The 16,281-nt window shown below is 36.0% G+C and overlaps 1 protein-coding gene across 3 annotated transcripts in view; it reads left to right on the top strand.

Moving 5' to 3' along the window:
- Window positions 1–6,705: 6,705 nt before the first annotated feature.
- The window catches only part of LOC103708216 (protein RCC2 homolog), a 39,729-nt gene continuing 30,153 nt past the window's right edge, over window positions 6,706–16,281 (top strand). Inside the window, exons 1-11 of one of the 3 annotated variants that reach the window (XM_039114779.1) lie at window positions 6,707–7,148; window positions 7,469–10,092; window positions 10,236–10,297; window positions 10,360–10,427; window positions 12,793–12,914; window positions 13,980–14,085; window positions 14,217–14,268; window positions 14,337–14,454; window positions 14,575–14,605; window positions 14,876–14,899; window positions 15,036–15,160. In XM_039114779.1, coding sequence (XP_038970707.1) covers window positions 10,020–10,092; window positions 10,236–10,297; window positions 10,360–10,427; window positions 12,793–12,914; window positions 13,980–14,085; window positions 14,217–14,268; window positions 14,337–14,454; window positions 14,575–14,605; window positions 14,876–14,899; window positions 15,036–15,160 — 781 coding nt within the window. In that variant the 5' untranslated portion in view covers window positions 6,707–7,148; window positions 7,469–10,019. Of the gene's footprint in view, window positions 7,149–7,468; window positions 10,093–10,235; window positions 10,298–10,359; window positions 10,428–12,792; window positions 12,915–13,979; window positions 14,086–14,216; window positions 14,269–14,336; window positions 14,455–14,574; window positions 14,606–14,875; window positions 14,900–15,035; window positions 15,161–16,281 lie in introns of all 3 variants that reach the window. The other 2 variants (XR_005506638.1, XM_026805062.2) reach the window with 2 other exon arrangements.

The following is a 16,281-nucleotide window of genomic DNA, read 5'->3' as shown; positions in this document are numbered from 1 at the left end:
CTCCAATGGGGCGGCATTGGTGCAGCCGACTGAGGCATTTTTGTAGTCGAAGTTAGTTTTCTTTCAAGCTTAGCGAGTCAATGTTGATTGTTAGCACATGCTGATGTAAGCATGTTCTCTGGGTGATTTCAAAGCTAGTTTCCATCCAGATATCCAGTAGGGCGATCAGTGACGCATGATTGGTAGATAGTATATTATAATCAAGATCTAGTCTCTTTCGGGGTGTGCCATAGGCTGATCATAGCCATAATCGTGAGGATTAACAGAGTGAGAATGGATGGTCCATCCCCTGTTTGTTTTGGAGAATATATTTTTGGCCAAATTCATTGTCTATTTTGAAATCTATATTGATAGATATGATATATTTAATGTATTCTATAGCATATTGTTATTTATAGAAATTCATGCCAATTGGTTTTTTTTTTTTTTTTGTGTAATAACTTGATCTTACTAGAGGTTTTGGTAACTTAATGGGTTGTGAAGCTCATTACCTCTCTTCCTTTTTTTTTTACAAATGCAGCCGAGTAGATGGGGCTTGTGATCGAGCACTGAGGAGCTTAGGGTTTAGATATCATTTAATTAGAGAAATAAGTTGATATATTTTTATTAGTAATTGTGGACTATTCTTTTGAATAAATGCATTAGTTTAATTATCTCTACTACTGCCTGAGTTTAGAATGACATCAATAAAGGGCAGGCCTTGCATGTCCTATGGGTTAAACCCTAGGGATGTGTGGCTATTTGTCACGTGCTTGGCTCGGGCCATCAGGTCAAGGCATGACAACCAGACTTCAACAATAGCTTTTAGAAATTCTGTTGATGTTTGGGAGGAGTGGTGGTTGCCATATTAGAGAAGGTTGGAGAGTTAAGGAGGGACATTAGCAATTTGGTGAGGGAAAGATTCATGATGAGGGGAGGGGCTTGGCGTGTGGGAGAATCATAGTGAGAGGGGAGGGGTATGGCTTGATGACTCCTCTTAACTCTCATTATCATGTTGTACATTACATATCATTCATGATCATTACTAATCATGTGGAAAATGAGAAGGATTTGAATCCCAGATATATATAGAATGCAGAAAGATGTGCCTTTTGCTATAAATAATCATTAATATTTATGTGGAATACAAGAAGGTTTTGAATCATACACAAGTGGAATGCAAGAAGAATAGAAATTGAACTCGATATACACATGGACCGGTTCCTAAAAAATAAATGATATAGAACTCAAGCTTTTCTAGAAGGATTTGAATCTTATACATATGTGGAATGTAGGAAGGATAGGAATCCGATTAGGATACTCGTGGATTGGTTTCGTGGTAAATAAGTGACGTAGAATTCAAGCTTTTTGGTCTTCAAAATCAAAAATAAAAAATCTGAATCCGTAACTATTAAGGACCTCACCCAAAATGGCTAGCCGGAAGGTATTATTTGAGTTTTTTGATCCTATATAAGTACCTAAGATCCATCCAGTAAATAACCGATGTAGGACTAAACACACGGCCGCACAGGTCCTCACATACTCCCTCCATTCAAGTCCTGACGTCCACGTCAGGCTAATGATTCAAATCCATTCAAATCTAATTATAAACATCATGATCGGCCCGTGGTCAGCCCCAATGAATCTGTGTTACAGTGTCCCCTAGTCAGCATAGGTTATGAGCCAGGCCCGCTTTGATACCATTTGTAACTACTCAGGACCTCACCCAAAATAGCTAGCCGGAAAGTATTATTGGGGTTCTTTGATTCTGTATAAGTATCCAAAATCTACCCAGCAAATAACCGATGTAGGACTAAATACACGCCCGTACGGGTCCTCACAGAGCAACCATGAACAAATTGGGTTAGGATCTAATAACATCATTGTTGAAGAATATAAGTTGAAGAGTCTTAGTACACAATATTCAACTCCTGCAAATCATCAAAACTATTGATTTCTTAATGTAGGTTAGTTTTGGATTATCTTAACCAAGCATATTCATAATGTTCATCTATTATTTGAAGGAATAGAATATAAAGAGTTTAAGGTTAACTTGCCCAATGTAGGTCAAAAAGTTTTAATATAAAATATTAAGATAATTTTGGATCATGTCAACCAAGCATATCCATAATGTTTATCTGCTATTGGTAGAGCTTGACAAATTCAAGATGAGCATGTCCAATCTTTAATATGTTATCCTCTTTTCATTACAACTCTCGAAGCCATTCAGCTACCCACTCTAGGTTAACTTGCTTTGACATTACTACAGATATTCACGTTGCAACGGAGAGCTCAGGATAAGCGAAGCCTTTAACACAATGCTCTTCTTTAGCAGAAAAGCTAACCATTCCTCTCTCTGATCCAAAATCAATGATCAAGCAGCCAAATCCAAGATTCATATCATTGTTTTTGAACTATACTAGTGAAAATGCCTAAAAACAAAAATTATATATTTGATGTTCCCCAATCTATGCATCAAATAAACAGAAAAATGCAACGTTTTCAGCGAGCTAGCGTGATAAAATATACAATAATCTAAGCATGTATAGATTGAAATCAATAGTTTTTAATGCTTTGAAAAAAAACATGGTTTTGTACTATAAATGTTGTTCGGATTAGGCTGTCACGAACCATTGGCCCAAGCTTAACAAAACCCATGAATATATTATTTTACAAGCTATCCAATATTAAATATATATTAAGCAAAGTAGGATGTGGGTAAGCCCAGTCCAATGTGCACCATTAGGCTCCATTATGTATAAATAGGGTGCGCAGATAACACGGCAAAACTGCATATAAAATTTCAAGAATGCTTATGAGTTAAATGAAACAAGGGCATGACCTAATCATCATCTTGAAGTCATACCAAGGTTCAAGAATCAATTTTCTAGTTCAAAAATCCTTCCAAAAGAAGTTATGCTAAAAATATAAAATCCTAGTGAAATAATTATGCTAGTAAAAGCAAAGATGGTGCTGGAGGGGAACTCCACCACTGTCATCAGTTAGATCAGGGGGGTCCAAGAGGTAATGGTTGTGTCCACCTTTTGCTCCGAGATATATGGGCAATGGTGAGAGACGGAGGGATCTTTCAGACCAAGCATATTTTCCGTAAAGCTAATGGAGCTGCGGATTGGATGGCTGCTTATGTAGTCAATCATTCTGGTAGTATTCTGTGGACTGGTGATGGAAAGTTGCCCCTGGCACTTTGAGGTATTCTGTTTTTTGATTTTATTGGGTGTATCCGTACTCGTCAAGTATGATCCATCCACTTGAGAAAAAAAAAAGAAGCAAAGATGGTAAAGCAATTTTTTGATTATTTCTGTACGTGGTGCTAAAAAAGTTGGAGAACCTATAAATATAATTTGTTTTGGATAGATGAAAATCAATTTGGATCTAGCTCCAAAATTTATAATGAATTGCTCGAAGTATCGATATTACATTATCAAACTAAAAGAAATATATCAGATAAATTCCATTTATTAAGTTTGTTAACCAAAATGTCCTTAATTTTTCAGTAGACATATTTAAAACTCATGCTTTTAATAGAACCTTTAATAAATATCAAATAAGACATTTTATTTTCTTAATTGCCTATTGGATGATTTATTATCTTTTGAACCCACCAATTCACATACTATTACCTTTAGATTAGACCATTTAAATTTTATCTTTTTTTCCCAATTCAAATTTTATGCATTCAATTTGCTATTTTTATTTCATATTTATATTTATGTAAAAATATTAATGTAATTATCTATAATTTTATCCTTCTTTACTTTTTTTCTAAACATGCATTACACGTGCTTGAATTGCTAATTTTAATAAAAAAGTAGGTGTGTTTATTTGCTCCCACGATACAAAAACTTAATTAACTCGAGTCTTGAACTCTTCTGTGGCTTCATAAGAAGTTATTTTTATCTGATGTTAGAATATTATGAGCACTAACATATGTCTATTGCAACCATTAGGATCTTTATTTCTTTGGAAAAAAATGTTCATTGTAGTTGATTACTGTGCATCCTCTATGAGATGCATTTTTGGTACCTTTTATGATATTACTTCAATACCTTAAATCATGAAAATCGTGTTTTTTCTTTTCTGTTTTTGGCTACTAATTTGCTCTTCAAATCTCCTAATAGATAAAGAATGCATGGAAAACAGCAAAATAATAAAGAAGCTGAAAAATCATGAACAATAAAGATGCACAATCTAGAGTTTCTAAAATGGTAAATCTATCATTTTGGATGGTTTCTACTATGGTCTAATTTTGAGAAGCGCCTAACTCAGCACATTTCTTTTATTTCTCTTCCTATCCGTTATTATTTTGACAAATGTTGCTGCCACTAGGATATCTTATTTCTTTTTTCTTTTTATGCTCAAAAGCAGGAGTTACTCTCATGAAAATATCTTTGTTGCAACGAGAGTATCTCTATAAAAGTAGAGATTAAGCATCCAAAAATATCAATAAACATGTGCTATATACATATAATATTAGCTATCTATAATAAATTATAACATTACATGAACAATGATTACTCAAGTTCATGCTAATCCATTTTGAACCTTTAGCTAGTCCAAATGCCCAATGCTAGAGGTTGCAATTTTTAACCAAAACCAGCTAACCTGCTTAACCCAGTGGACCACACTAGGTTGAACAAAAATTTAAAATTTATATCCCAGCACAAGGAATTTTGAAAATAAAATTGAATAAACGACATGTTTAAGATCTTCTCAGTTCTTATTTTCTGATTATATTTGAAAAAAATAAATTTTTTATTTTACTTTTCACTATATTTTAATTTTGTTTTGCTGAGGTATACAATTAATCAAGAAAACACTAAGGTTCCGTTTGGGAGAGCTGTTGGCAGTAGAGTTTTTATAAAAAGTTGCTTGTTGTTTGGTAACTACATTTCTAAAGTGTTATGACACTTTAACATATGTTTGGTAAATAAACTGATAAAGTACTTTTGTATGACAAAATTACTATAAAGGACATTGTATAGTATTATACAATAGAGCATAATAAAATATAATATATATTAATACATAAATATATGATATAGTATAATATTATTATAATATAATATAATATTATATTTATAGTATAATACAATAATAAAAGTACAATATTATAATTATTAGCGTACATTAATTTTTCATAATATAATATAATACTAAATTATTTAACATAATATATTAATGTATTATGATATAATGTAATATAACATTATATTTATATTATAATATAATAATAGGAAACAATAATACCTCTTCTTGCATAGAAGGGAATCTGTTCCATGGCTATAGTACTTTGTTAGGGCTTTAACAGATTTCTAGATTCATAAAGGGACAAAATATGTAATTATTATTGTTGTGGTTCAAATTTGGTCCAAGGGTGACCACGCTGGAGGAGTCGAGGGAGCTGTCGGAAGGTTGAGGAAGAGGGCGAGTCACCTCCCGCGTGATAGTGTACCTACACAAAGCCCACTGGTGGTTCCGGTGAGGCCCTGCCGACGCTCAAGTTAGGATGGATCTTAGATGGATCCAAAGTCCTTTAAGCGTTACCCGATAGGGCTATTTATAATTCCTGTAGAGATGCCCAGATAGCGGAGATATGGCCCGTTCTCATCATGAGAAGAGATGGCTTCAAGCCAGATGGCACGTAGCTAGAGCTTGCTTGAGATGCACGACGCAAACCATTTTTGTGAACGGTATGGCGTTGACAGCTGTAGCAGGGTATGGCTGGAGTAGCAAGACATTGTCCTTGACTGTCATTGGCCAGCAAGCAAAGCATGACGCGAAGGCGTTGCAATGTACGACTATGTAGGCAGCGTAGGCAAGCTCGTGGATGCGACCGTAGGCAAGACCGAGCTCGGTGAGAAGTCGCATCATATGTTTGGCTAGGTCGGCTTGTCGGATGCTGAGGTCGGCCTAGCATCCCTAGTTTTGAGATGTGCTCGGTAGAGCGCCCCGAGCGGTCGGGGCGTGTTATTGAATAAAGTGCTCTGAGTTTGGTCGGGGCGTATCGGCGAATATAAGGGCGCCTCGAGCTCGGCTAGGGCGCGTCGGCGAATATAAAGGGCGCGACTCGAGCTCAGGCTCAGGTTGTTGTTATGTGCATCAGAAATAGGTTGACGCAAGTCGTAGCAGCGGAGAGACCCGTTTGAGGTCGGCTGAGCTCTCAATGAAGTCCGAGCTCGGATTAGCTCTTAGCGAGACCGAGGCCCGGCTCAATCGGTGCTGGGGTTTATTTGGCTAAAATTAGGTGGCCTTATTGTTGTGAGCAGGACGATCCATTTTACCCCCATCAATTATATTTTATTGTAGATATTTTGGTTAAAAAAAACTTTTCGGCAAAGTTCAAAATAGTTTTTTTAGAAAGCTTCAAAATGAAGAATTCTCCTAAAAAGTGGAAAGCTAAAGTAGCTTTCTAAAATTTTTATCAGATATTTTTTTATTCAAAAATATTTTTAGAAGATCAGAAAGTATTTTTTGGTCCTCTAAAAATTTTCTAAATAGGCCTAACTCTATTGATTGATTCAATATATATAAAATAGATGAATTTATTATAAATGGATTGAATGTAATTCGAAGGTACCTCGACGTAACTCAATCCGAAGACGACCAACAAAATGCTCGCTCCCTCCCATTCCCTATTTGACTTTTTCCCTCTCTCTCTCTCTCGCATTTTTTTTCCATATTTTTTTTTTCATGTCCCACAGGAACTCTAGGACCCCGCCCATCAGTCTCAGCGCCCGCGGATTAAAACGCTCCCAAAAAAGGCACAAACCCCCTCCCTCTCTCCCTCCACGGCCCATTAATTCCCCCTCCCCTCACGCCAAACATTAAAAACCCCCCAAATCTTTTTCTTTTTGCTACCTTATTCGCATCCCCTTCCGTCCTTTCTCGGATCTAGGGCACAAACCCTAGCTCCCCAATCGTCCACCGCCTCGCGCCCGTCGTTGAAATGTCGGCCGCCGACGCTGAGAAGAAGCCGGTGGAGGGCGAGAAAGCGGCGGCCGCCGCTGGAGAGCTACTGTATTGCGGCGGCACCAACTGGGGTGTCATGGGCCGCAAGGCCGGAACTCCTCTCACCGGGAACCTCGTCTCCCCCACCCGCCTCCGCCCCCTTGTTGGGGTCGACATCCGCTTCGTCGCCTCTGGCTGCAGTGAGTTTTCTCTTCTCTTCTTCTTCTCCTCCTCCTTCGTCGCCTCTGACCGTTCTTTCCATTTTCTCTTATCAAATGCTGTTGTCTCCTGTTAGGGATTTTTTGTTTGTTGTTTCTCTTATATAGTTTTCCCATTTGCAATGTTGCTCTTTTCTATTGCGCACCTATGGAAGGTGGGAAAGTCTTGCGTAAAAACTCTTTTTTTTTGTTTAAGGGCGTTTTGCATCGGGTGGATCTGCATTTTGTTTTTATGATGTTAGATGAGTTGCATTTCGTCTTCTTTGATTTGATTTTCTTTAAATCATTGATTTTCGAAACAGGTTCTATGGATTCTGGCGGCTAGAAGGGATTTAACAAGCTAAATGATCCAATTTTTTTAAATTGTTGCCTGCTGAACAAGTGATTTCGTGGAACCGCAAGGTCCTGTAGCATTTGTGCGGTTTTTAAATTTCCTTTATATCCGAATTTGTGCTATCATGTTATTCTTTTGTGGAGTTTAAAACGGAAAATGTAAGGCGGGAATCAAGTGAATGCTGTGCTTTGAAAAATTCTAGTTATGGTGAAGTATTTGATTCCTTGTTTTTACGTGTTATTTCATTTTTATATGGATCTGAACACAATTTTTAATAATGCGCTTCTTAAGTTTAATTAAGACCAGAACAAAAATTTTTTTTACAAAAACCTGGTGATACCATGGAACATTCAAGCACACCCTTGCACATCTCACTTTCTTAGATTGGTGCATCTGTTGCCTTTCTATAGGTGGTTGGGTTATCTTTGACATCAGTGAACTGATTTTGGTACCCAAATGTGGCAACACCCCATGAGAATTGTGCAGAAATAAACAATAGTTTATATAAATATTGTAGTGTTCTCTTGCTTGTAACTCTTGTAGCCACATCCTGTCATAGAAAGCCAAAGAAATGTCTTGCATGGATTATATTTGGTATTGCCAACAGGCTAGCAGTAAAACAGCTTATAATTGATCTGCATGATGAACTTCTCCTTGTATGTAACAAATATATGGCATCGGGTGTGGTGGATACAAGGGAGCTGGATGAATCATGCTGGGCAGTATCTGTCTATTTGATTGTTTGCATGATTTGTAAGGAACCATTTGAACTATTTTATGGGAACTAAGGATGAAAGATGTACCTAAAATTATATTTTAATATGTTAAAGACATCCATGAAGGGGTCTCGGCACAAGTTTCTTAAGTTACTGCAGTGGGATGAGTTACCCAAAGATGGAGTTACTACCGATGACAATGAGGTACTGTGTATGCTTAATTTGCTTGCTGTTCAGTGGAAATTTATTGGACAGCAATACAGTTAAATGCTCAAACTTTTTGGTGAAAGAAAGTATTGGGAAACACTAGAACTGGAATGGAGCATATGGGATGCAGTTGGATCAGTAACTCTCACAAAGAAATAGTAGAGAACGGATATGAGGCTCCAATATGATAGGGTGATCAATTTTGTTTCATTGATATGTCCTGTAGTAGAGTAAATGGTGACAGGGACTCATAATAGTATAAAGTTGATTGATAAGATCAGAAGTGCTTTTGGAACATATGCCTTTAAGACTAATGGTGAAGTTATATAAGATGATTCTAAATTTCATGTTGTTGTGGAGTTTAAAAATACAAGTGCATAAAGCAATATAAGAATGCTGAGGTGGGTACCTAGTAAAACTAGCAAGGAAATGGTGAGGAATGAGTATATTTTATGAAGTAAAGGATATGGTGAGGAATAAGTGCATTATATGAAGTAAATTAATTGGATCGATTAATGACAGTGTTAAAAATCAATGCAGATGGTATGCACAAGTGCAACAAAAATTTAATGGCAAACTTGGTAAAAATAAGGAATAGGATCTTTTGAAAGGTGAAGAGGAAATCTGGGGAGGCCTATAATAGCATGGATAGAAATAGTGAGAAATAATTTGAGAAACTTGCATTGACAAGGGATATAACCCATAATAGGCAAATATGGAATATGATTACATTTCATGTCATCTGGCCTACTCTGTTATGAGGAACATATGCTAAACTGATGATCAAACTTTTGGAGGAATTCTACTGCTTAAAACTGTCTAGCTCATTAGCGCATCTATAACAATATGTTTCAATTTAGACTCTAATCTTGTGATATATTGGAAGCAAACTTTGGGAGCCAGATATGTTATTCTGTCTTCTATGTAGTTATTGTAATACTGGAAAATTTCAAGTGACTGTTGCTTTCACTATTCATACTTTTGTAGTAATTTTTTTTGTTGAACAATTTCTTGGTGTAGGGATGACTTCTCAACCCATTTATTGTGATTGAGTTGGTAATGTACACAAACAGTCAGCAGCTGCTGCTGCTCTCTTGTTTTTTCCTCACTTCTATTAATTTCACATCATGTTCACCAGCATCTTCTCATCCAAGTCCTGGCCTTTATTAAGTGATTTCCTTGTGGAAGATTCACAACATTAGTCCTCAAGCTTGTAGTCTAGAAGCGAAGACTTTAGCCATGATAAAGAATGCTCGTGATTGAAAATTGTGAGAGATGTATGAAAAACCTCTTTCTTAGACAGCATCTTGCGGTAGCTTTCTCAAGAGGAGAAACTAAATGTGAAATGGGTTACGAGAGTCTACATGTTTTTCTTAATAAGCATGTGCCTTAGAGCTTGAAAATGAGACAAAGTGGTGAACCATGTCCTCCTTGCGAAAGCTTTGGAAGCACGAGACCTGATTTCTCTTCTGTATTTGAGCCTTTTTTCAGTATATCCACTTCATTGTCTTAGCTACAGCAAGTTTTCCTTTTCGTGTTTTGCTGCTCAAAAACTGCCCACAGTCTGCTGATTTACTGGGTTGTTGTACTTTAGATATGTTAATGTGGAAGCGTGATCAAGTTGGTCTTCTATTGTGGTTCATGTCCCAAGAATTTGGGATATTGCTTGGTGATTGGCTAGTTTCCTCTTCCTCATCTTATTCGTTTCTACCCTTAACATTTATTTTGCCTCACCTTTCAACATTTCTTATTTCCTGCATTTATTTATTTAGAGATACAAACTCTGATGATTATTTACTATTATGTCTCTAGCTTCTTGCCATTGCGTGGCTTTGGATGTTGAAGGCCGTTGCTATACATGGGGACGGAATGAGGTATGATCATAACTAAGTAGTATTTCTGCCTTGCAAATACTCACATCATGATATGCACACAGAAGGGACAGTTGGGACATGGGGATACTCTTCAAAGAAATTTGCCAACTATTGTGTCTGGATTGTCAAAGTAAGTCGTACATATACCATCCTTTTAATTTTTTTAAGTTTTCCCCTCGAGTTCAAATGTTTTGATCGTTCGTAAGCTTGCCTGTGTTATTATGCTATTCATATGATGATGTCTTGGTGTAAGCTTATATAAGTGTTTATCTTATAGATATAAGTTTCAGTTATTGTCTGTATGTAAATCTCATATTTATGTTTTCCGCCAATCTTTTCTGGTGAGTAATTTAGTGCTCATATTCCTATGATGTATTGTCTGTAAAGCTCATATTTATGTAAAGTGCATATTTTCCTATTCATAATCTATTGCTCAACTTTGGCTTATGTATTTTAATGAGTGTAAACAGATCTGTCTTCTATATAATTACTCAAAAGATTTTCATGGCATTATGTCTACAATACTACCTTATCTCAATCAGACAGCCCCTCACATGTGCTGTTCTAGTATCACATAACTCTAGCATTTTCATATACAATGCAATCAGTAGTCTCATCATCTGATTTTATTATTATATCTATGTCGTGTAGCTCTAGTTTATCCATGTATGTAAGGTATTTAGAAGTTCACCTAAGATTTTTTTTCTTTTTTCTTTTTTCTTTTTTTATTGAACTAGCATTCTTTTGAACATCTATTTTGTACTCTAACCTCATACATACATCTCCAAATGGCTGCTGTCTTCATTCTTAACTTAATTTTCTGGTTTAATATTTTTCCTGCCTGAATACTTAACTAAGAAATATTCGAAGTGCTGGTTTTACTAATAAAGGTATGACTCTTCAAACTTTAAGATCATTGTGTATTGATTCTCTATCTGGAGTCTACCCTATATGAAAATTCTGTTGGATGCTTGATAGGGCAGCTTCAAACAATAGAGGGGCTTGCCATGAGACACTGGAAGCTAGTTGGCTAGAAGGTATATCTATGTCGAATTTCTGTTGACCTAGGATGCTTTCAGCTGCAGGGATGAGGCATTGTTAGAAAACCTTTATTGTTCTTTGAGGGTTATTAATTATAATTTTACAAACTTTGTTAGATTCATTATATATATAAGCCCTGCACTATTTCTCCCTTATTGGATTAAGCAAACAATAAGAGTAGCTATGCTATACATGGCTGAGATCATGCAATACATGAGATTATGTGAAGTCCAAGTCACTATCAGGTGCCTATAGCATCAACGGAGCCAAAAAGGGACCAGAATCACAATTCATGATTTAATCATTAAAAAGGGCTTTCTTGTGCCTTAAGTTCAAGACCTGAACTTTAGGAGAAGTTTATCTGGGCGAACTATGTGTCATTGTCTGAGCCCTTGTGTAGTCTTTTGTTTTCTGATCTTGTTGGCCACATTCACACCCATTGCATGAGAGCCGCTGCTGTACCAAAAAAAAAACTTTAGGAGAAGTTAGACGGTGTCAGGAATTTGAGAATTTCTAGGAGTGTTATTTAGAATCTTCAGACTTCCATCTGATAGTGTTCTTTCTTTCATTTTATTTGGATGGAATTAGGTAAGATGAGAATACAGTCTAGTTTAATGTTTATGAGGAGTCCTTCTTTGAGTCAAATTACCTTGAAAGAGTCATGAGCATGATTTTGAAACTCGTGAATTGAGTCAAATCTTAGCCATATCAAATTTGCTGTGACCCATCTCTGAATCTCTCTGATGAGATCATACAGTAATCACCTGATTTTAGGTCCAGAACAGTTGAGTTTAAGGGCCCAGTCTATGGGATAGTTGTATTGGTACCAACCTAGTATTCATGTTCATAATATCATTATATTGTATAATAGCTACTTGATTTGTTGTATTTATACCTGTTAAATCTTGTATTTGCATTTTCAATCTGTTGGATGTACTATATTTAGATGATAAAGAATCATTATTGCTTGGATTTTGTGATTATCTTAGATCACATTTATCACATTTATATGGATAATAAATACATTAAAAGTAAAGTATGTTTATGTGATTTCAGTAATAGCAGTCATTAAATATTTATCAACTGATGACTTGTGATCTTCTGATTTTCCTTTTTGGTCTTTTTTGTGCATTCAAGTCAGAAAACGTCATGACTTGTCCAGGCTTTTGAGTTGGTTTATTTGATTTTTTTGACATTTTATTATGCACTCTAAAGGCTTTTAAGTCGGCCTATTTGATTTATTTTTTCTCGGCATCTTTATTATACACTCCAGAAGATAGCTTTATCAAGGGAAGTTTATTGGAGAAAATTATAATTCCTGCACAAGCTTGCCATGCTGATTATTGTGTTTTTTCGAGCCTAGATATTGTTAACTCAAGTTGCTAAACCTTACAAGCAGTGTGACTGCTCTTATTTGGCAACAGCTGGCTGAATGTTGTGCATTTTTTTTATAGATATAAAATTATCAGAGCTGGCACCGGGAGGAACCATACAGTTGTGGTAACTGAAGATGGGAAATCTTTCTCTTTTGGTTTGAACAAGCATGGGCAATTGGGGTCAGGTTCAATAAAGAATGGTTAGTTTACAATTCATGGATTGATTTATTGTGCCTTGTCATGTACCTTATTTTTCTTACCTTGGTTCATTATTGTTTAAGCATGTTCTGATTGTAAACTTGCTGTTCAGGGTTCAGTGTATTATATGTATGCCCATATCGAGCACCAAAGATCAGTTTACTATCCTTCTTTGCTCATGAAATGATAGAGATGCATGACAACAAAGATGTGCCTTAAGACATTATAGTTAATTATACTCTTCTGCTATTGTTGCTTTAAATTGGACTTGAGTGATGTATCATGCATGTGTCATGCTTGTTTCATTTGGATTAATTATACATGACATGACTTTAGCATGCTGATGCTGCTAATTAAAAATTCACATCTATCTTGATGTTGATAGCTGTAAACTACCAACTAATATCTATAGGTTTCTGATGAAATAATTTTGTAATTATGCTTCATAATATCACATCTAAATTGTAGCAAGTTACATACACTGTGCAACATAATGAGAAATTATGTAAACATGTGTTGGCTGAGCCAAGTAAGGTACACAGGCATACAATAGGACATCTTCAATATATATAAAATTAGATAAAAACCTAGGAATATGGTAAATTTTGATTGCTAACGATTATCAAAAGGCTGAAGCAAACAAATCACCACTCTTAACAGTTTGTTCTTTTATGCCAATAATATTATTTGGGAAACATGTCCTATGATGTCTTATCTAGTTTTTTTTTTTGTTATAAAATACAATGGAGGAATCTGCTGCTGCTGCTGTAGATTTTCTTTTCTTAAAACTTACCTAGTTAATACATAAATTTTATGTATCAATATGATACTGTTTCAATTTTGCTTATTTACTATTTTATCTAGAGGTGAGACTTAAAGCACTTTTTTCTAAAATATGCTCGATCCATTAAAGTTTATATGCATCAAATTTTTGCTATTTCTTTCTTATTTCTTTTAGCAAATTTGTGAAACATACGTTACTTAGGAGTGAACATGGTGACAGCAAGCCTGACATAAATATTACTCCTTTAATATGTATTTAACTTCTGGTTATATACTTTTCATAGAAATCGAGCCCTCTCCTGTTGCTTGTTTGGTTTCTGAAGCCACAATTGGTGTTTGTGGGGCTGATTTTACTGTATGGCTGTCGTCAGTGGAAGGCTCCTCCATATTGTACGTTATGCAGAATATCTGTTCTGAAACAGTGCATATCTCCTTTGCTTTCTGTCTGTTTTCATGGTAATTTAAAATGGGTACTATTTCAGCAGTTTTCTCAGTCAATTATGTTTTGCTATGTTCTGCAGAACGGCAGGTCTGCCACAGTATGGACAACTTGGTCATGGAACAGACAACGAGGTTCGAATAGGAATACCTTTTGTGTTAAAAATCTTCCGTACGTTGACGTTTGTGTTGTGTACTTGCAGTATAATGTCAAAGAAGGTTCTGTAAAGCTAGCCTATGAGCCGCAGCCTCGTCCACGAGCAATAGCTGCATTTTCAGGAAAAACAATTGTTAAAGTTGCCTGTGGAACTAACCATACAGGTTCCCTTTATTATTTTCTCTTGCTTTTTAAGGCCATGGATACTTATTCCAAATGAATATTGATCAGCTTTTTTTTTTCTTTTTTTCTTTTTGGGTCCTGACCTGCCCAACTACATCCAGTTGCTGTTGATTCAAGTGGCTTTGTTTACACGTATGTGCCGTAAGCTCCTTTTTTTGTGTATGGTTTATTTATGCAGACATTAGTTTGTGACCATTCATAGTCTTCTATGGGCTGTTTCATACTTCTACGGGCTGTTTCATATCCCTTTTGTGTTCTACCATTCTATCTCCAAATTTCCAGATTGAAGCTTGTTTGCAAATGCATGTCTGTGTACTGCTGTCAAGTCATTTGATTTATGCATCTTACTTAACTTCTATTTTTCCTTCTGTTTTACTTTCCTTTCTGATGGCGTGACTCCAGCTGGGGATTTGGTGGATATGGAAGGTACTTACGAATGGGAACTACTGCTTGAACTTGCTAATTCTTTTGCACCGGTGGAAATTTGATTGCCTGACCCATGTGCTCTCATAATGTGTCTGCTTGTATTTTTCTTATGACTCTTCGATTCGATGAAGTTCAGGCTGGGTCACAGAGAGCAGAAGGATGAATGGGTTCCTCGTCTTGTTGAAGTATTCCAAAGGCAGAATGTTCTACCACTTGATGCTATAGTCTCAGCAGGTTCTGTCAGTTCTGCATGCACTGCTGGTATTATTTCTTCCTTCCTAACATGCTATGGCCATTATGGAGTTGCTCTTCTGTTTGACTTTTCAAAATATTATAAATTACTTGCTTTTTAACTGTACATTTAACATGCTAGCTTTGGTTCTTCTTATTGAAAGCATATGTTGTGGTCATTGTAAAGTCATTCCTCTGTCTGAATTTGTAAATTTTGCAAATGTATATTTAAATTCTCTTTTCTTTCCTTGCCAATTTGCTCTGTATATTCTTTAACTATGACACATTTCACTTTAAGGAGGTCAATGTATATCATGCATTATCAAGTATGCAAAGCGGGTTCAACAGCTCAACTGTCTTCTAATTGTAATTAAACTATATTTGTCATGGAATAACTGGAACTGCTACTTGATTATTTATCTCCATAAGCATGAATTGAACAAAAAGAGACTCCCTTTCAGTCTCATTCAGTTGAAATGTTTTTGTGATAAATTATCTGACAATATGCTTGATCAACCAGATCAGGTGAAGGTCGTCAGTCATAGTTGTGTTGGTAAAAGTTCATCATAGTTATGTTGGAGAAGACTGCATGGCATTGTTGTGTATGAGGATGACCTCCTAGGAAGAGGGTACTTAAATGTGACCGGAGCACATGGCTCCTTGTCCTTATTTATAGACCTGGAAACTGCAATCGAGGAACTTAAACTTTTGCTGCGATTAACAGTTGACTTGGCTGCCTGACTGCTAAGATATATATGTGTGTGTGCATCCATTTATGTAATGCTTTATATGCCTATGCTTGACGTTCCAACCTTATTTTCTTCTTTCCTTGAGATGTAAGATGTTTTGTTTGAAAAAACTTGCTGTAGAAAATGATTTGAGAGACATATATGCATCCACAAGTCCTATGATGGATGAAGCTGCATGTCATTGGTCTTGTTCTTCTAATAAAATGTACTGCAATTTTGGTGCCCAAAAGTTGTCTTAAAATTTTCTTTGTGGCTTCATAATCTAAGGAAGCAGGAGCACGCATAAACAACAGAAATAGATCTATTGCTATGAAATATCAAGTTTTGTAGAGCACCAATGACACTGTTTTGTCATTATTGGCCCCCTATAAATTTTCCTTAATAGCCTTTTACATCTTTTTG

Source organism: Phoenix dactylifera, chromosome 17, assembly GCF_009389715.1.
Source record: "Phoenix dactylifera cultivar Barhee BC4 chromosome 17, palm_55x_up_171113_PBpolish2nd_filt_p, whole genome shotgun sequence".
Taxonomy (NCBI): domain Eukaryota; kingdom Viridiplantae; phylum Streptophyta; class Magnoliopsida; order Arecales; family Arecaceae; genus Phoenix; species Phoenix dactylifera.
Note: the sequence above shows the minus strand (reverse complement) of the source record. Positions and strands in the feature narration are given on the sequence as shown.